This window comes from Schistocerca gregaria, chromosome X (assembly GCF_023897955.1).
Source record: "Schistocerca gregaria isolate iqSchGreg1 chromosome X, iqSchGreg1.2, whole genome shotgun sequence".
In the NCBI taxonomy this organism is placed as follows: domain Eukaryota; kingdom Metazoa; phylum Arthropoda; class Insecta; order Orthoptera; family Acrididae; genus Schistocerca; species Schistocerca gregaria.
The window spans coordinates 520,033,653-520,056,119 of NC_064931.1; the positions used below are offsets into that span (position 1 = coordinate 520,033,653).

A 22,467-nucleotide genomic window follows, 5' to 3' on the forward strand; every position below is an offset into this window, starting at 1 on the left:
ATTCCTAGCCAGGTGACACTATCGCCTGGATGGGTTTATATCTACAGTATTTCAGTTGTCTTAATGTTCTGGTGCATCAATGTAGTTGGTGATGACTTCAATTTACCCTTGATATGTGGGCAAAAATATATGTTCAAATCTGGAGGTATGAATAATATGTCATTAAAAATTGTGCTACATGAATTCTCTTAAAATTATTTCAAGCAATTAGTTCATGAGCCCAGTTGAAGAGTAAATGGTTGTGAAAACACACACTTGACTGCTTAGCAATAAATAATCCCGAGGTAACAATGAGTATCAAAACCGATATAGTGATTAGTGAAGAGAGGTTGTTGTAGTGAGACTTAACACTGTTATTCCCAAATCCTCCAAAAATATATGAACAATTTATCTATTCAAAAAACCCAGATAAAAATTCACTTGACGCCTTCCTGGGAGAGATCTCCACTCCTTCCAAATTAATAATGTAAGTGTAGACCAGATGTGGCTTGAATTCAAAGAAATAGTATCATCAGCAATCAAGATATTTACACCTAATAAATTAACTAATGACGTAGCTGATCCCCCATAGAACACAAAACAGGTCAGAACACTGTTGCACAAACAATGAAAAAAGCATGTCAAATTTAAACAAACTTCGAACTCTTAAGATTGGCAATCTTTTACAGAAGCTTGAAATTTAGCACACACTTAAATGAGAGATGCTTATAATAGCTTCTATAACGAAATCTTGTCTCAAAATCTAGGAGAAAATTCAGAGAGATTTTAGTCATATGTAAAGTATGCTAGCGGCAAGACACAAGCAATGCCTTCTTTGTGTGATAGTTGTCGATGACAGTACTGCTAAAGCAAAGTTACTATACACAGCCTTCTGAAATTCCTTCATCAAAGATGACAAAGTAAATATTCCAGAATTCGAATCAAGAACAGCTGCCAACAAGAGTAACTCATAAGTAGAAATCCTCTGAGTAGTGAAGCAACTCGCTTAATAAAAGTGACCCTTCTGGTCCAGACTGTATCAATTAGGTTTCATTCAGAGTATGCTGATGCAACAGCTCTATACTTAACAATTACATACAACTGTTCACTCGACAAAAGATCCACACCCAAAGATTGGAAAGTTACACAGGTCACACCAATATTCAAGAAAAGCAATAGGAGTAATCCACTAAATTACAGGCCCATATCATTAACATCGATATGCAGCAGGATTTTGGAATGTATATTGTGTTCAAACATTATGAATTACAGTGAAGAGAATGGTCTATTGACACACAGTCAACATGGATTTAGGAAACATCATTCTTGCGAAACAAAACTAGCTCTTCTCTCACATGAAGTGTTTTGTGCTATCAACAAGGAATTTCAAATTGATTCCATATTTCTACAATCCCAGAAGGCTTTTGACACCATAATTCACAAGTGGCTTGTAATCAAATTACACACTTATGGAATATCATCTCAGTTATGTGACTGGATTTGTGATTTCCTGTCAGAGAGGTCACAGTTCATAGTTACTGATGGAAAGTCATCGAGTAAAACAGAAGTTATTTCTGTGTTCTCCAAAGTATTATAATAGGGCCTCTGCCGCTCCTTATCTATATAAATGATTTAGGAGACAATCTGAGCAGCAGTGTTAGGTTGTTTGCAGGTGATGCTCTTGTTCACTGCCTATTAAACTCATCAAAGATAACTGTATGGTGCAAAAATTGGCTATTGACCCTACAGAATGAAAACTGTGAGGTTATCCACATGACTGCCTAAAGGAATCCATTAAACTTCAGTTACACACAAAAATCAAATATGAAGGTCATAAATATCTATGAATTATAATTGCAAACAACAAAATGTTGTGTGTAGGGCTAACCAAAGACTATTTTATTGGCAGGATGCTTAGAAAATGCAACAGATCTACTATAGAGCCTGCCTACACCATGCTTTTCTGTTCTCTGCTGGAGTACTACGATGCAGTGTGGGATGCCTACCAGACAGGGTTAATGGAATACACCGAGAAAGTTCAAAGACAGGCAGCATGTTTTGTATTATCAAGAAAAAGGGGGGGGGGGGGGGGGGGAGTGTTACGGACGTGATACAGGATTTGAGATGTACATTATTTAAAGCAAGGTGTTTCTGGTTGCGGAGGGATCTTCTCACGAAATTTCAATCGCTAACATTCTAACTCCGCATATAAAAATATTTTGTTGACACCTACCTACAAAGGGAGGAATTATTATTATTATTATTATTATTATTATTATTATTATTATTATTATTATTATTATTATTATGATAATAATAATAAAATACAAGAAATAATATCTCTCATGGAAAGATATAGGTGTTTGTTTCTTTTGTGGGTTGTTTGAGAAAGGAATAACAGAAAATTACTGTGAAGGTGGTTTGAAGAACCCTCTCCCATGCATTTAAGTGTGTTTGCTGAGCATCCATGTATATGTGGAATTACTAGACTATTTCTTCTTCCTTTCAGCGGCTTGCTGGGAGGGCTTCTGTGAAGTAGCTTCAGGTACAGATGAAGAGCGTGAAGCCCTTCAACCAGCGGCTTATAACTTCTTCAGCCACTGGCTGGTGTTCACTTTTGCACAGGATGAGACCTTGGGAAGTAAAGTCCCAATGGACCCCTTCCATGCGAGAGGAGCTAGAGAAGGTTGTTGCTTCTCTGGCTGGAGGGGTCTGGAACCAATGTCCCTTATGTTTGGAAGGGAGGGGGGGGGGGGGGGGGGGGGCAACATAAGAACAGGTGCCCCCAATCACCAAGGAACACGAGACGGAGGCGGGTGGGGAGATGCACTCGGCAGCCGTGAGGGCCCACTGTAGGAGGCTTAGACAAGGGGGGCTACCATCACCAGAGAGCAACATTGTCATAGTTGCAATGTAAGTTGACAGCAAGCAAATGGGCTTCAACCTGTGATACCTCTTTCTACCCTCTCCTGGTACATCAGCCTGTCCAGGGTCATGTGTTCCATAATTTTACCCTCCTTTTGAAGAACTGCGCAATCACATGAGCAATGAGAGTGGTGCTCTCTACAGTGGATGCAGGTGGGTAGGAGGGGCACATGGAGTATTGGGATGAAATGGACATCACTCAATATGGTGCTGGAAATGCACTGGGAAGACATGAGCCTGAATTTCCAGCACTTAAAGCACCATACAGGGGGAGGGACGTATGGTTTTATACCACATTGGGACACCTCAACCTGAGCTCTTAAGATAACGAATCAACCGCAAAGACCAAGACGAAGGCACTGGTAGCAACCCTGTTATCTTTTGATCGCTTATTAGGTGCTCCGGCCAAAGTGAACATCCCTCTCAATGACTGGACCATTTTTAGGCTTTTATGAGGAGTGATGAACTGAAATGTCACCCAGCTTGTCACAGGCACACCTGAGACTGGGATGGAGATACTGTCCAGGATTGACCCATTTCTCATTTTGGACAGTGTTTCCACTTCCCCAAACTTACCCTCCTGGATTTCAACAAAAAACAGAGGCTTTGTAGCTAGAAAGGAGTCCCCACTGGATCTGATTGAGACAAATATGGCTCTCTTGTTTCTTTAACCCTACATTCCTCCCATGGGGTAGCTTGGGAGGGGAACGATTTGGGGCCACGCTTCTTGGCATTAAAATTTACCCTTCCTTTGTTAGAGACTGCTGGGGCCATTCAGCCACCAACAAAAGACGACTTGTTCTGCTTCATTTCGGGGTGATCCGCCCTGATGTCACATACTCAGACCAGGGGCCCTCCCCATAGGTGCATCCAGACACACAAAGGCACACTGCACAATGGCCATTACTGGAAGTCCTGATGCCTCAAGAAGACAGACATCTACTCCTGGGCGTACATGGGGAGTTTGCAGCTCATACATCAGCACTGTGATCCCTGTGTTGTCAGGGAGCAAGGGGCAACCAAGAAGGTACATGATCCTCCCCCTCTCACGAAGGACTGGCTACTGCGCTGGATATTGGGTACAAAAAGAACCATTACTGTCATGGCTGCAGGACATGATAGCACACAATGGATGTAAAGCATGCACCATGTAAGACTTCCTTGCCCAAAAGGCTGGATGATTGTTGCAATTACATTTCTATTACAATAACAGGTGCAGAAGGTCTCAAAGCACGATGGATACATAATGCACCATGTAAGGTGTCCTTCCCCAAATCACCCGCACTTTGTAGAATTTGGAAAGTTGGAGGTTAAACCCAAAAAATGGACCATAGCTCATTAAGCCAAAAAGTACGAGACACTTTTTAGTTGCTTCTTATGGCAGACAGGAATACTGCAGGTCTATTCCAGCCCCTGAACCCACAATGGGGTCTAGGGATCGGTGATTGGCTGCATACCATAGGTCAACTACAATCATCTGCAACTGACTGGCATGAATAGCACTGTTGTGATAGTTGATTTCCTGTGGCATTGCAGTTGTAAAAATTTTCCCCGTTTTGCTGCAATAACATAGAAAGTATCCAGGGCGACCCCAATGAAAACACACTGACAGGTCATCCTCCATTCTCCAAATGTCTGTTCTGTGGTCTGTTATACTTTGCTGAGGAGTTAATTGCACCCACCTTGGCTCAGTGCAGGGTGGTTGTTTGATAGCTGCAGCTTATGTGTGATTGGCCGAATTCACTCTTCCCGACACATCTGACTGGTGGCAGAGATCAGTGCTAAAGACTGATACACCTTACCTTCTATGTCCTCTATCACCTCCTGCGATATGGAGTCAACATTCATGGCTGCCATCTCTTGCTTATTAAGTCCAACAGTTCTGGCTGCCATTGAATGTTGTATCTCTTCTCTCACAACCTGGTGTATTGAGAGAGGCGAGGCCACTGTGGTCTTCCACAACTGCCACAGGGACCACAGTTGGGAGGCAGCCATAACTCTTTAATCCAAATCATCTTCTGTTGTATTTTCTCAATGCACAGGCACCACTTGATGAAGTACCATGTCCAGAATGAGATTTTCACCCTGCAGCTGAGTGTGCGCTGATATGAGACTTCCTGGCAGATTAAAACTGTGTGCCGGACTGAGACTCGAACTCGAGACCTTTGCCTTCCATGGGCAAGTGCTCTACCATCTGAGATACCAAGCATTTGCCCGCAGAAGGCAAAGGTGCTGAGTTTGGGTCTTGGTCCGGCACACAGTTTTAATCTGCCAGGAAGTTTCAATTACCATGTCATTGTGCCATCCATTAGTAAGAGCTTGGTACATGTCTTCTGCAACTAGTTTCATCAAGTGTCAGATTCTGTCAGCTTCTTTAATTTTCAGATTCACCACGTGGGATAGGACTAAAACATTCTGTATGTAGGACTGTGTCATTTCTCCATGACAGGTGTTGTTCTTCTGCTAAAAGGACTTGCTGCTGATTGTCGCCACACTTTTTCTTCAGTTCGGCACTTGAATTTATCTCAGCTAATGAGCTTCTCTTCATTGTTTTTGAGCCACTAAAAGGTTTTGCCATAGAAGTAAAAGTGCACATTTACCAATTACGTCATGCCATCATCACACAGTGTGTCATCAATACACAAACACCATGTGCCATCCTTCTTCTTCGCAAGGATCACAAGTGAAGACCGAGGTGTCTCTAAAGTTTGAATGCTGTCATTCTGGAGCACGTGTTTGGCGACTTGGTCAAATCCTTCCAGTCATTTGACTAGCACCTTCAGAAAACACTGACGGATGCCTGATGTGTAGCTGACTTATTGTTGTTTTGGAATTCACTGGTCTCCAGAACATCTGGACTGTGGGAGTGATGTACTGAGTGTATTCCTGTCCGTGTACGTGATGACTTTTATGTTGTCTACTTGGAGCCACAGTGTTGTAAATTTTTTGAAGTGCCCAATATCTCCACCAAACAATGTCACATTGTAACCAGAATCAAGTCCAAACCCGAAAGCCTGGTCATCAGTGAAGTACAACACTTAGCACTGAACACACGTTTCTTACAAATATCAACATACAACCAGACCAGATGAACACTTCAATGTAGGATGCTGCTATTTATACAGTAATCAAATATTCCAGAATGTAAAAACATTACAAACATTAGAAATTTCGATAACCTTCCAGAAATGATAAATACTAAATAACAAATAACTGCTGATAGTCATGTTTGAAGTGGCAACCCGCAACATGCTTGCCAGTGATGCTAATCGCAATGCGACACTGCCTGCAGCACAGTTTGTGGGGCACTCAACTGCGTGGTCATCAGCATCCATACAAAGTCCCAATTTTCACGACAGTCCAATTTTTTTCACAGTCCACTCTAGCCATTGTCAGGAATAATGATGATGATGGTGAAATGATGAGGACAACACAAACACCCAGTCCCCAGGCAGCACCCGATTTGTGTAGTGGTATCAATAAGTGTCGTATCAATAACTTATTTATACTGGTACTGTGTTTGCAACTAATGAAACATTTATTTTTTTCATAACAATACACGTTCTTTTATTCAGTTAAAACATCACCAATGGTAAGACTTTCACATCTGCTTCTTGCTTTTAATGTGGATGTGATGTCTGTCTTCACTTTTCACTTGAATTTACCCCTTTGGCAATGGAGGTACATGTAAATAAAATAAGAAACTGAGAACACAACTGGTGAACTGCGACATAAAAGACTGACAATCAGGTCTACTGGTAGTGCAATATTTTTTGGACAGCCAACATGCATGCGCACAGGGAATCAAGTGAGGGGAAAAAAGATTGTTTCCACAATCCCCATTTCATCCCTCACAGGCATTCTTCTCCACTGCCTATTGCACAGTGAACTGAATTAAAAGGTAAAGCACACCCGCTTTATTTACTTTAGCACATGAATAGTGAATGGAAAGTTATGACAAAGTCCTAGTTCATTTAAGAAACTGAGCAGTTCTGAATTGGTCTCTAAAAGAATAGTTGTGGCCATCTCTACTGCAAAGAGAGATGAAATTTATCAGAATTCATTGGTGCACAGCCAGATGATCAGATGCTGTGTGATATCGCTATTTGTCATCTTATTTCTCATATCCTAGAGACAAAAATATCCTGCATTCTATCAGGACAGATTATCACAATTTATTGTCCTTGTCCTCAAAGGTTACATTAGGTGCAGGGGAAATACTAATTACTAATTCCGGGTAATTACACACATACTGGAAGAAACTAACACAGTTGTAACTCTTCCAGCAAAAATGCTGTGCAAGACACTTTTGCTCTGCATTGCAGCATGCACTGTATTTCAGAACTGTGCTACTTACACTTCTTTGCTCCACATTGTGTGTCAGTTCTCACTCAAGCCAGACACCATCCAATAAACAGCCTCCAAACACAGAAACCTATCAAAATATAAGATTATCCCCTATTTTCCCAGTATTCATGTCCAATTCATGGTGGTAACTTTTTAAGCTAATTATATATGCACAGCATATTATCACTGCATTTCCTGCCAAATTGTACTGAAGACCATCTCCACATACCAAAGTCATAACCAGCACTGAATTCCTACAATTTAGTACAATAGTGAAACCCTCTTGTATGTTACTAATAGAACTGCATGAGACACAGACACAAGAGAACTGATGAAATCTTACTACACATACCTCAACATTTTGTAGTTCATCTCCTTGAAATGCAGAAACAGCTGGAATTCCACCATTGTCAGTTGGCTGGGAATGAGTGACATTTTGAACAGGTCCTGGGCTTTGTTGACCGCTTTGGACTGTATCACTTCCTTCATCTACTGATCCAAGTTTCCCACGAAGCTCACCTTTACAGGAGCTTGTTGAAGATTTCCTACGATCTTTACTACACCACTTCCAGTCAGGATGAGCTCTGAAATGTGCCTCCTTTACCTATAATTTGCAAGTCATACAGAAGTAATGACAGAAGTACCAGTACTTGAGAAATGTAAAGGACAACTACATAAAAATATCCAAGGAAAACTAAATAAAAAATACTATATCTGCAAGATATATTTTCAGGTTTAAATCAACTCAATAAAATTTACCTTTACCTTGCTTTACCAATCTTTAGGATAAATCTGTCCTCAACCTGAAGGTTGGTTTTAATATAGCAGTGTTTTACCAACATGATGCTATTAAATGCATTATGACATCCCCTTCCTCCTATCTTTGAACCGACTTCCCAACAAGTTACAGAGAGTGTACCGCATGAACTCTGAACCATGGTACCTACAACTTAGCACTTTTCAAACTGGTTATCATTGCCAGAGGTGAAAGAAGTGATAAGCAACAGAAATAATCCTTGGATTGAATGAAGATTGAAACCCACAATTATGGGCTTTTAGTCTGAAACTTATCCACCAAGCTACAAACCTAAATATTACATGTTATTGGTTCAATAATGACCCAGTAACAGGAGTTAACTACATTCTAGAAGCCATGTCTAATTAACAATTAACAGTACAGCCATTTGCACCTTCACTGGCATTTTAACAAAAATAATTTTCTTTTTTGCCCCTTTTGGTGCAATAACTCTTGTTTTATTTACTCTTTATTGATTTATTGAGCTTATCATTACACACAATAAGGGACTTATACAGCGTAACAGTGTTATATTGTTAAATAAAGGCAGGGAACTCCAAAAACTCATAATTCTTGTGAAAGCTATTTTTTTATTCTAGTAGTTTCATCATCATTCTATAAATATTCCATTTTTCAACTCAGTAAAATGTGGCAATCTAACCAACTGTTCATTACAAGAATAACTATACTGAAATGTTAATGGAAATTTGCTAAAAATGACAAGATAATATCCATGGATCTCTGTTAACATAAATCTCACAGAGAAGGAGCTTGCAATGTTGCTTACCTCCAGTGCTAGGTCATGATACTTCCTTTTTTCTTCTTGACCCAATGCATACCACCATTCCCCGAGAATCTTTGATACAGTTCGATTATCCTGATTGGGGTGGCGCTGATGGACTAAAGCTCGATGTCTTTTGCTAAATATCATAAATGCATTCATTGGTCGACGTATTCGATCTCTCTCTTTCACCTGGAAATTTAAATTATTGAGTATATTTATTTGTTTCAATGGAAAACTTTAATAGTAAGGAGCCTAATTTTCTCAATTTTTTTTTAAAAAAGTCTGTTGAAATGAACAAAGATCTCCAGAAAACAAATGAGCAGCTAATATCAAGCTTTGTAAGAAATACGCGCATTTCAGATAGTACTATCCAACATCATCATTACTATTAAGATAAGTTTAATTATTTTTTCTTTTAAAATAAAAACAGCAACACATTCATAACAAATACACACAGTTCTCACACTTTACATGTATAAGGGACATTTTAAGCCACTGAAGGATGGTTGTCATACGTGAAAGCAGTATTGAAATCTGTCATTTGGCTTTTCTGGGAGCAGTTACTTGCACAGTTTCAAAACTTAGTTGCTGCTCTCTACATTGATCTACTCTAGCCTACTGCTTCTGGTGAATTTTTCCTTCAGCTTTGTTTCCTTTCTCCCAACATGTGGCTTCCTCTAACATAGGGCCTGAACAAGCTGCCTGTTCCCCCTTTATAACCTCCACTAGCAAACAATCTCTTTGCTCCATGTAAAAGGAACCTGTTATTCCAAAAGCTAGGAGTACTTTTTTTTCTTTTTTATGCCTTTCCACCACTTTGTGAGTCTCAAAATTTGTTGCATGTCTATTTGAAAGCTCTTATGAAGGAATCTGTCTGAAGGCTGTTCAGTTTTTCACCCTATCTATGTGCCAGTCCACTGTTTAGCAGCCTGAAGCTCTATTTGGTTAGTACTGAACTGACTTCCATTTTTGTTACTTCTTTTGTAACTTATGAACTCCCTTCTTCTCTTCTTTTGTATCTTAACTGCATCAATCTATATCAAGACAATGTGATTCACTTACTTGTGGCACTCTCAAATGAGCAGTTAAAGATTGGCCTACTTTTCCTTCTTAATGCCATTTTTTATACTTTAGTTCCTTCTATGTTGAAAGTCCTTACACACTGCTGCGATTTTTGAGACAACTGCACTCTATGACTTTTCCACAGGTTTATAATCTACGTAATCCCCACAAGAGATAGTTAATCTACAAAACTCCAGATTTAGGGCTCTTTTTAGGGGTTTGCCATGTTCATTTCTTCCTAGTCAAATAAACATGTAATTTCTCAAATAGTTATCTACAAATTAACAATATATCACATGGCTTGCTAAAAAAGCTAGGTAGTCTTCTCAGTGACTTATAACAATGCTGGACATCACTAGTCACTAATTTGATGCAAAACATGATATCTCTAGAATGTTAGCTACACTGACACAGTTTTTGAAAGCCAACAATAAATTTAATGTACAAGGAGTTAAAGATAAGTGAAAACAGAGAGAAATTTAAGGAGAGTGAAGTTGCTGCAATCTTAAGACCAGAAGACAGAAATGTACAAGTAACCAGTTGAAAGTAGCACAATGCTTGGCGGTAAAACTGTAAGCAGAAAGAATACAACCTAAATATCACACATACCGTTACATAACTTTCCAAGACTACAAATAAACAAATTGCAAATAATCTACCTTTTGTGGACTTTGAGGTTCCTTTGTATTCTGTAGGGCACTGAGGGATTGTGTTCTGCGTTTGCATGCCGCAGCTGCATCGATAACTGTTTGATCTGAAGATGTGCCCTCAGGTTCAAATACATCATCTTCTTCTTCTCCTGGAGGGAGCATGTCAACACAGTCGGCATCTCCTCCCGAGCCATCAAGATCGTCACTCGTTTTTATTTCTCTTTCTCGTTCGTGCTTCACGGACTCCGAGAAACATGAAGTTGATGCTGCAGGTGGAGCAGATAGAGGTGGTGATAGATTGAGGGGTGGTGAGGAAGAGTTGCTCTGTGGGTTTGACAGTATAGGTACTAGAGACTCCCAAGGATATAAGGAGAGGGACTGAGAATTATTTGCACCTGGAGGAAAAATATTTCTCATTACAAAACTATCAAAAACTGATATTTTACATGCCACAAAATATCTTCAGTTCTTGTCTCTATCAAATGAGGTATAAAATAATTAAATGAAAAATATATAGTACAGCAAATTTCATCATCTCATCTTTTCATTAGCTGCATTACCAGTAAGCTCAGCAACCATAAAGCCTTAAAAAAGATCCCTTTTCCACAAAATGTGGCATATGGCCCTACAGATTCATTCTTATGCAGTATTCCTATCTTGTTTTAGTGTTCTCAAACAACAGGAAGGCACAAATAGTTGTGGCCCACTCAATCTGACACAATCTCTCAGCCCATTATTCAAGCTGCAGGGCTGTGGTGGCAGTACAATGTAGCTATACAGGTGTGTGTGTTATTCATGCTTTTCCCAATCTTCTCTTAGGTTCTTCATTAAGTTCTCAATCACAGTCTACAAGAAACACAAGAGGTGTGTAACTGCAACAAGAATTCAGCTTCAAATGCACTGAAAGTCATCCCAATTTACATTTCCTACACCACTAAAGGTGAATGTCAGGACAACCTCTCAAAGAACATGGCTTAAGTGTTCCGCAGTCCTGTCAAATCTAAACTCACATTCCACACCTATGACATCCTTGTCGATGAGTGAGAAATGAGAGATGCAGTGACGGATTTCTTCTTCTTTTACCTTGCATGCAATAATTTTTACATTGCTATAGTATGTGGAAGCTCAGACTGTTGTAAACTTCTGTATTTTTCTTACCACTTTCTTAACTAGCATAAAGATGAATTGTAATTGCCTCTTTATTTCTAGGTTAAGTTTACATGTATGACACATTGAAAAAGGGGATTACAACCACCCTAAGAACTAAGTCAGGTGAAGACTGGGGTTTCAGTCACATATTCATTCATTCCAATGCAAATATTCCCAGTTTCCTTAAACAAATTGAGAATGGAACATAAATTGCAGCCCAATTTCTCAATCTTCAAACCTGGTAAAAATACTATCACAATTCTGTTATGATATGCCAAACAACAGCAGAAGTATTAGGGAGGAACAAAACAGAATATGACACACACTGACAAGTATAATCACAGTGAAATGATCAATTAATACTAATAAAATACAAAACTTGTTTGTGTACTTACTGATGTTGTTTTTTTCCCGAGGTTCTCCCCTTTTCTGAGCAGGTGGCAGTACAGGCAAAAGATGCATAGGGTGCACAATTACAGGTTGGTTGTTCACCGGAGGTACAGTCAGTGGCGACTGTTCCCGGGTTGTTGGCGTCTTTGCTGTTTCTACAGCCTGCGATGTAGAAACATGAAGGCCAATTTTACTGGCCTGTTTCAAGACTGATGCACTGTCAACAACTACTGATTGTTGGAGATGATTTGAAGTGGGAATGTGATTTGTCACGAGAGCTGGAAGTTTCTCAGAGTCATTCTTCACTGTGATGTATTTCTTTTCAGACTGTGGTGCTTGTTGTTGTATTACACAGTAAATTTCATCACTGCCAACAGTATTTACCGAAGCAGAGCAATCTATTGCTTCATTTTTCACCATTGGTAACAACGGAATACTACTATGCTGTGTCGGCTGCTTTAGATGTCGTTCCGACCTAACTGGGTCAGTATGTGCATGTGGTGTTGTCTGCAGATCCTGAGGACTCGTCAGAGCCTGTTGTAGGATTATGTTCTGCTGTTGCTGGTGGTGATGCTGTGGAGTGGATGTTACACTATTTGGATACCCATCATTCGACTGCTGCTGCGATGGAACATCACTATAGGAGCAAGAAACTGGACTGTCAATGTGCCACGAATGGTGCTGCTGATGGGAATTCATCACAGAAGATGCTAGTGGTCCACGCCCAGGATTTGGTGACATACGAATGACACTCGTTGCCATGCCAGATGTGTGATTCTGCGAAGATCCCATGTTACCCGGTGACGGATGAGGTGGTGAATGCTGAACATTAACTTGACTCGGACGAAGTAATTCGGGCCTGTAAATAAAAACACGCTCAGAAAAGAATGTAAGACATACAGTAACCAGACATTTTTTTGCTATGGAAAGTATGTGAAAAATAGAAAAAAAATTTACAAACATATCTTGCCAGTAATAAGGAAAATTCGATGTGTATTGAACTCTGTCAAAAGAAAAATCTTTTCAGTACAAAGGAATTCCTATTAAATTATTATATTTGTTCCTTTTAAAATTTTAAAATCGTTGAATGTGTATTTACAGCGTTCATGGCTTATTAAATATGTAAAACTGTGAAACTTAACTACATTAATATCCAACACTTCAGCAACCCCAGGTTCCACAGGTGACAACTCAACGAGGATAAAATACAATAGAAAGAGTCAGTTAATAATGGGACGAAGAAGGGAGAAGATAGAAGGACAATAAATGGGGCAAAAAGTAGCAACTGTATGTTAAAAACAAAGCCCAAGTTATTGAGAACTTCATAAAAGCAATATCCTATCCACATATTACAAGTAATAATGAAGATAAAAATATAAAGAGAGAATCCAATCAAGACACTGTTAAAACATTAATATTCAACACTTCAGTGAATTTTTAGTGAGACTGTATCTGCGATCATTCTGCAAATATTTATAAATAGAGAAAGGTATATTCTATATTAACGGACACTAGAGGTGTTATTTTATTTTTAAATGGTAATAAATATTCTTGTTCACTGCCGCATCCTTCACAAGAGGATTTTTGCTAAGCTTTGCTTGAAATATTGTTTTTCAATTACTTCGACTGTCAAAATGGTTCACTGTGCTTCTTTCTCAAAACATTTTTCCTTCAGTTTTCGCATGGTTGTCATGAGGAATGAGTATCTCAGTATGACAAATCTCATCTTTCAGTTATTTCTTAGAGCTAATGAATTATCCAGCCAAGAATTTAAAATTTTGTGTAAGGACTGAAAATTATTACAAATAAAAACTGCAGTTTTCAGACTAGTACCACATCTAGGAGGAAGGTGGTGACACAGCTTCTGCACTGCTTGAAGATCGCACATTGCAAACAGCATTCTCAGCCATGGCAACAGTACCTTCTTCAACAATTCATGGCGCAATTGGCTCTTGGCCTATGCCAGGAGCAATTTCCAAATCACCAGTTAATTCAAACTTCCAAATCCCATTATTCAACTCCGGTGTGGAAAGAGGACCTATCTGTATTCCTTTAATGTGTCAATACTCGCAAAGAACAGCAGCACTATTGCTGTTGTTTTGATACAACTTCATGAGTACAGCCCGCTCACTTTCTACAGACCCTTGTTGACTCTCTGCTGTTGTAATGCACACTGCTGCTTGTGTTCAACCCTAGTTACCGTATCAGTGCCAATGCTTAACAGCAAGTCACGACACTAACAATAGTAACACCAGAAATCCTTCAGCGCACAGCCTGGTCATCATTCCTATAAAGTTGTGTACTCATACAGTAAATAGTGTCCCGTCTACACTGGCTCAAGTAGTACGCGTATTATCCAGGTACCTTCCACTAGGAATGTGGGTGCACTCAACAACTGTGTATGACTTTCAAATGATAGAGCACAGCAATCAGTTGTCCTCTTCTTGCAGGTTTTATTCAGCAAACCTAGTGTCTAGCCATTATCAATGCACCGTTTCATATTATCAATGCATGTTCTAGTTCGTCAGTGCCCTATTGTTCGAGTTTCTGTCACAGTTTATGGTGGTCCCAGCTGCTTTTAATTCTTTGTTTGTTGTCCTCAGTGTCGACGTACTGTGCTGCTACACTGGCTGAAAAATGGGGTTTATGGATTCTGACACTGGCTACTTTAAATAATGCAGCCAACAGATGCACAGTTGCATTTCACAGTACTTTAATTTCACTGTCAACAACCCTCCAATAATACATAGTTATATGGCCAGTGCACTAATGTTTAATGTTTGATAAGCCTCATTAATAGTTAGCAGGCAAAACTCCACATACTGCTACAATATTTTCTTGTTGAACATCTATGAGCAGTAAAACCTAACCACAAAGTTCACAGTTCTTGAAGAATAATCAGGTACCTATGGAGCAGACACTGTCACTGGTTTTTACACACAGCCTAATTGTCTAACACTTCTTTCACAGTTAATATGAAACATTGTTATTGTTCTAACCAGCACAGGTTACTTGTCTGAAACCCGGCCGTGGACTGACTGTGCTGTGACAAAAAATTGGTACTGAAACTACACACTGTTCTAAGTTAAATTTACATAAATTACAATTAAAACTTAAGTCATTAAATTAACTGAATACATCGAAAAATTAGTTCTTTTTAGCAGTTTCTTCTATTATGAGGTTTAGGCCAAATTATTTGTTTAAATGATGAAATTAACAAATATAGTTACCCAAACGATAGTTAATTAATTTGGAATTAATGAAGGGTTGGTTTTGCTAACTTGTTTTTGAATAGAGCTAAATAAATACTTTACGATTACTAGTACTTCATCTTCCAAATGTTTACAATTATTATCGAATTTATACTTGTTTGTGTGTCAACAATAGAATTTAAGTTACGAAACAATCACTGATTTCACCCTATAACAAATGATACTAACTAAGAATAGTTAAAATAAATCAGAAAATCAATTACATACATAAAACTAAGCACAAAATAAGATCTGGTGTTATATTCTTTAAAACTGAGTGCCAATCTTTCTCTTTTATGGAAATGCTGATTATATTAATGTATGTTAATGATAATTAGTTAAAAATCACAAAACGAATTTAAGGAGGCAGTGGCAAAACAAGAGGGGAATTATAATTATCTCAGCTTGCTTCATCACAAGTTCTTTCGAGAAAGTTCTTGTAACAGAAGCCCGAAAAACAGGCTACTGACGTACTAGAAGATGCATTCATACTATGAAATGTTGGATTGATAATGGCTAGGCACAAGCCATAATCTAGATATGCTGAATAAAACCTGCAAGAAAAGGATGACCGATTGCTGTGCTTTATCATCTGAAATTTGACAGTAAAAGTTTATTTACAACCACCCTGTACTTTCCTTCTTCAGTCTATGTCAAGTTTCAAAACAGTTCTACAGTTACCTTTCCTAATTTTGTTAGACCAGCAGTTGATGTGAAAACAATAAACCTTCCAACACAAATAAATCACTAGGAAGATAAAAAATATTCCCCAAAATACCTTCTTTCTTTTTTTAGGGGGGAGGGGGGGAGAGGAGAGGATGAACTTGTGTATGAAAAAGAGGGGGCAATGAGGTGACATTAAATTCTTTTAGGTTTACAAGTGCCAGACAGAATGTACAATGAGGCTGAATATCCCTGGTACGGATGTATGGAAATAGATTAATGCATGAAACCTGCAATTTTCAGATTAACTTTTGCACATAACAGATACACGGAACATCTGTCTCTCTCAATATTCTTTAAAAGCCAAAATGTTGGACAATCTCTTCAATACCTTTCTCTGTGGCAAACACTTTTAGGCAAAATCATTCACCAGCATGTCCAAATTAACTGTAAATAAAATATGTTATGAAACAGTTGAAAGTGTGGAAAACGAAAACAAAGATGCTACATCAGCCTTGGATGAGGGGAGGGGGGGGGGGGGCTGCAAACAGGTGCAACAAAATCATAGTTAGAATTGTTTAATTTCATGTTTTCTTTGCATGATGTGTCATTAACAACTACTCAAATAGCAAAATATTTAAGGTGCAGGTAGTTAAAATTAATTCTTTCTGTGAGGAACCCAGTACGTCTTATTGTAGGCCAACAGAAACAAACGTAATGTCTAGAGGGCTCAAAGGAAGTGTCTTACAGATCTGTATTTGCTGACAACACAAACAGTACATCAGACAGACTCAGCAGTGTTCTTGAATTGTTCATGTATGATGATAATTGTCTAAGGGCAGTTATCTCTGCTGGATGATAATTGTCTAATGGGAAGTATCTCTGCTGAGGAACTTGAAAAAATCCTGAATGGTTTAGATGAAATTTCCACTTGGTGAAACAAAGCTTACCTTAAAAGAAAATAACTACCGTATTTACTCGAGTCTAAGCCTTACTTTTTTCCGGTTTTTGTAATCCAAAAACCAGCCTGCGGCTTAGAATCGAGTGCAAAGTAAGCGCAAGTTCTAAAAATGTTGGTAGGTGCCACCACAACTAACTTCTACCGTCGAATGTATGTAGCACTACACAGGCATGCGTTGCAGGCACAAAGATAAATACTGGCGCCAAAACCTCCGGCTCAGTAAATAAATTAAAAAAGAAAGTACACATTATCCAACTAAGTAAATACAAATTCTGTATTGTTCATTTTCGAATGTAGCAGCATTTCAATGTACTACGAAAATCCGACTGGCAAGACTGTTTGGGATGTTTGTCAATACGGCCAACTCTACGTTCTGAATTTTTTCCTACCTGTGAGAAGAGATGGTTGCTAATAGCAACTTTTATGAATTGTGAATCACATGCAGTATTCCTTCACCATAAGAATAATACGGATATAAACATTTTGCCATGTATCATTTCGTGTTTGCTGCTATCTCATTCAAATCCTGTCTGCCTAATAAACTACGAAACTAGAGTGAGACAACAGCAAACGTGGAAGAATATACATATATTATGTCATGTTGATATTCGTATTATTCTTATGCCTAATAGTGATACAGTCAGAAATGAAGCATGGCTATTGACTAGATTTTTAAATCTAAGATGACTAATTTCTGTGCAGAATGTAATGTACCAATGAGGCGTCTGCAAAGATTTTCAAAGGGAGAAAAATTTTCGCTAAACTCTCGTTCAGAACATTATCTATCATACGCAGTCTATTATTTGGTTCATGTTGATCACTATCAAAGAAAGCAGCAGTGTAAGTAACAATAAATAGCAGTATCTTGCCGTTGTTTCGCTTATGAGGTAATTCCTCTCTTTCTTTTTTTATTGTAAGTCACAGTAGCACGTACAAAAGCAAGCCACGCCGCGAGTGGCGACAGGTCAAAACACTCATTATCAGAATGCAACAAACAATGCATGACACAGTACAATAATGTATTTTCAGCTTAGAGTGATGTAAAAACCTATAACAAAGAGAACGGCACTTATCAGATCAAAGAAAAATAAGCAATCCATTCAAACCAGATGAAGCATGTCAAAAAGGAAGGGTACCCGTATAAATACGGATGGAGTGCCTGACGCATAGCAGTGGCTACCTGGTAAAGCTTAACTGCTAAGCTTACGACTCGAACCAAACTACTGTAGCTGTATAGTCATTCATTCGACCTAAATTGTGTCTCATATTACAATGGACCAACTTTGTTTCGATTTGGATGTGCGGCCTAAAACTTTTCTCTCCCCTTGAATTTTCTGTCTCAAATTTAAGGTGCGGCTTAGATTCGGGAATTTTTTTTTTTTCCTTGATTTCGAGTGTCATTTTTCAGGTGCGGCTTAGATTTGAGGGTGGCTTAGATTCGAGTAAATACGGTATATGATACTGCAAGGACACAAGAAAAGTATTTGATTACAATATAAGTATATGCCTCTGGTGTTGGTGGTTTATCTGAAATATTTAGAGCTGTACTCAAAATGTGATGGGAAAGATGGTTGCAATTTAATGCCTAATTGATGTTGAGGATATTGCTAGATGGAGGACTCAATTGGTTAGGCAACAACATGAATGGATTTGTGTGTGACCATTTTTAAAGATAAATACTGGAATCTGTCTCAAGTTATTTAGGAAACCCACAGGAACTAAATTGGAGAGATGAACTGGGGACTGAAGCCCCATGTCTACTCATTACGAGTCTAGGGTCTCAAGCCACCTTGCTAAGTTAAGGTACTACAAAGCAGAAAGCATATATCAAACCAGTTGTAACATGAGCCAAAGAAAAGGTCTACATTTATTAGGTCAACCTTAGAAAATGCAGTGCAATTGAAATGAGAGACCAAGTTCCTGAACAATTCAGTTTCAATGAAATCATTGGTGGGCAGCTACAATTGTAGCCATCCTCTTCAGTCACTGCTATAATGATACAGAGATGATCAAGAAACTTACACGAGTATTGCTAGGGGAGGAGAAGGCGGGGGGGGGGGGGGGGGGGGGGTTGTTGAGCAAAGAAACTTAGAGAATCAGTATTCATAATAAACAGTAAAATGTTTGCCAATCCTCATTTTATATTTTGAACAAGATATTAAGCATGCTTGTATGAGAGAAGACAAATATGCACCCTCTAGTTTCATTCAAAACTCAAACACTTAAGAGTGTGATTCATAATGTAATAATGTGGCATCACTTTTTGGTGATATTACCATTTTTATTTATTTTTAAATAGTTAGACATTGAAATCTGAAAGATTTCTAGACTATATGCTTGAAGACAAAATTGATTAAAAATAAATTGGAAAGTCCAGGATGGAATAACAACAAAGAAGAAGAAAAACAGTTACTGGAGAACAACTCTTTTTCCCATCCAGTTAAATAATTACACAATCTGCAGAACACTGAACTTGAAACTGTAGTATATAAGCTCAGATAACATGTTGAAGTGCCCTTTAGTGGGCTGTGCAACCAACACTCCCCGTTGCTGCAGATAGAACCTACAAGTACTTATAGTGGAAGTAGACCCAAAAATAAACTCTATTCCGCTTCACAGGAAGACTCTTTTGTCTAATCGCTGTAGTGAAGACACTACAACATGCGGGCTGAACAAGTCCCATCTACTTCTAGCATGTCAGACAGCCTTCATCCATATTCTGTATTTCTGTAAAGCAAAATTGACACCTGGGTAACTGATCCCTTCTGGTGTCAATGAGAGTTGTATTTGAGCACTGTAATGGACCAGTAGTAGTCTCCTCACGCATTTCAAAATAAGGAACTATGTACAACACAAAGCAAATCTGAGGTACCCGATCCATTTGGTTATCGCCACCGCACAATTGCTTACCAAGGTGGCAAATGAAGTATTTCAGAACATATCTTATGAAACTGCAGTTATAAACACCCCACATCTAAAGCTGCCACATTTTAGTATGTGTAATTTCGCATAATACAAACTTTAGCTATCAGACAAATGCAAGTGTTTCTTTGTTCTGAGAGGTTAAGCCCTATGAGTGAGTCCTAAGTTGTCACATGTAGCATGTATCTTACAGAGAATATTTAACCTCCCACTGTTTGAAGTAGGACCAGAGCTTAACTTGTGAGCATACTGATACTTTGTTTCTTTCAGGCATAGATGCACTCTTTATTTTCCAGGTGTGTTCTTATGCACAGTCTCTTCTCAAAATGGGATTTGCCAGCTGTTGTGCAATCGAAAGCATGTAACTTTTTTTATATTTACACGAGAAAATTAAGCTGCTTAGAACACTCTCTGATGAAATGGTTCATCTGGATACAATTCACTATGGAATAGTATTTATTATGTGTTCACATTTTGAGGCAGATTTTGCCTCTACATTCACATTTGGCTCAAATGTGAATTTTTTAGGTCCATACTGATTAATGCTGATTAATAATTTCATCAAGGATTGCACAATTTCTTTCAGGCTATACAAACACATTTATTTCTTAAATAACTCCAGATTTCCTAATATACCAAAGAAAAGGATATGAATGAACCATGAGGCTATTGATAATGGTATCTCCAAAAATGTCCTCATTGTTGTGGGTGATTATTTGTAAATCATTCTGTGTGAGAGTGAGCAGTTATATGGAAGGCTGGAATGGACAGTGTCTTGATGGTATTTTGTGATTTGGCATGGGGATGTTCTGCATAATGTAAAAAGGGAACACGTTAGCTCCAGGGAACCTGTGGCAGCCCAACTCATGATATACTACAGCCAGGAGCCACACACAGTGCACCCATCAATCACACCAGAACCACGCAAAGATAACTAAAACTGGACCAGATATATCACATCTGCTGTCTGTGGTCTCTGAGTAATGTATTTTAACAATATGAGGCATCTTATTTTCATATCCCTCAGGTGAGAACTTCATACTAATCTAGTGGTAAATGTAAGTCCAACACACTTAAAATTTTGAACCATTTCAGTTTTCTAAATATAATTCCATTAAAAACAACACACTGCAGATAAGAGCAATTCTTACACATTTCTAAATATGGAACTTAAGTTACATTGCATGTGATATCAACTTTCAAATCTTGCTTTCAGCTGTAACACACAAGGTTGAAACTGGGAAAAAAAGCTCTAAATACAAATTAACCCACAAATAAGTAGCATTCAACTCTACAACTTTCCATAAAATTCTACAATAGTAGTAATAGTCGCACCTAAAACATACAGTCCTCTCCTTTGAAACATTCCAACAGGGAAACCATAAATCACTATATGAAAGACTGCTAGACTTGGCAGTACTGGGAATGGACCCAATTTATAAACCTTTGTGAAGTTTTTGTCCTGGGACTAATTCTTACCTTGAAATCTATGGCAGCTTCAATTTTTGCTTTTAAAGTTATCCTGTAGGAAATCTTTGTTTTCAGTATTCCTACTTCTGCCAGGTCCCTTTGTACTTCTTGGAATCTAGAGCATGTATCTACCCTTACTCACATTAAACTGTAATAACTGATGTGTCAACCTCATCTAGTCCACTATAAGGGTGAGTCCAAAGAACATAGTCCTTTTCCTGATGGTGTTTGAGATCCTCTCTAGCTGGATATACAGTTTTTAATTCATTCTTCTTCTATGCTAACCAACTTCTGTTCTTCAAGGTCACAATAATCTCCTGAGGATTCTTCATTCCACAATTCTAACCTAAGAGTAATCCTGTTTTTATGACATTTGGACTTTCTGTTACATGTGAGATTGCAGGGTGGATAATTATCTGGTAATGTTTTAATTTGCAATGACTGAAAGATTGTTCTTACTGTAAAGGTGCATAGTGAGTTTTTATGCTAATTTCATACTGAATATTTAGTTAATAAAGGACAGCATCATGAGGGGCGGGACTGTCGATTACTATGAATAAAAGTTTTGTGCATCACTCATTTATTTATTTTGCTAGTACATGTTTTGATGGTTCACATCATTCTTTAAGTGGAAAACTTAAGTGCCAAGCCTGGTTATGCTGCATCTTTTGCTGGTGATAAAATTGTGTTTTTAGGAAAGGCACTGTTAAAGTGTACTCACATGCAAAGTAGAGTTTATAAAAGGCTGCATACTGCTGCTTGTTGCCTATGCTATCCTCTGTACATTATGCTTACACAGTTATTTCAAAAATGTCAGAAATATTCTTGGTTACACTGAATGCAAAGATATCTGAAAAGTGCAATTGCTGAAGCTTGTCTTTTCATTCAATTATTATATTAAATGTTTATACACATAAATGTGATTTACTTTTTTTTTAAAATATGGATATGATATATATGTATGATCTGTTGTAATGGTTTATATTTAAGCATTTAAATACAATAACTAAATTTTCCACATGTCCATATTCCACGCAAGTCCACTATATTTTCAAAGTGCCAAAGAAAATAATATTTATGTATATATAACCATATAATATAATAAGTAACTTGTACAC

At 38.2% G+C, this 22,467-nt stretch overlaps 1 protein-coding gene across 2 annotated transcripts in view; it reads right to left on the reverse strand.

The window, feature by feature from the left end:
- Positions 1–22,467, reverse strand: part of LOC126297514 (protein capicua homolog) — a 329,900-nt gene that overhangs the window by 182,264 nt on the left and 125,169 nt on the right. For both annotated transcript variants that reach the window (XM_049988400.1, XM_049988401.1), the window contains 4 exons: positions 12,088–12,941; positions 10,553–10,938; positions 8,835–9,020; positions 7,604–7,855 (listed from right to left, as the gene is read on the reverse strand). In XM_049988400.1, coding sequence (XP_049844357.1) covers positions 7,604–7,855; positions 8,835–9,020; positions 10,553–10,938; positions 12,088–12,941 — 1,678 coding nt within the window. The remainder of the gene's footprint in view (positions 1–7,603; positions 7,856–8,834; positions 9,021–10,552; positions 10,939–12,087; positions 12,942–22,467) is intronic.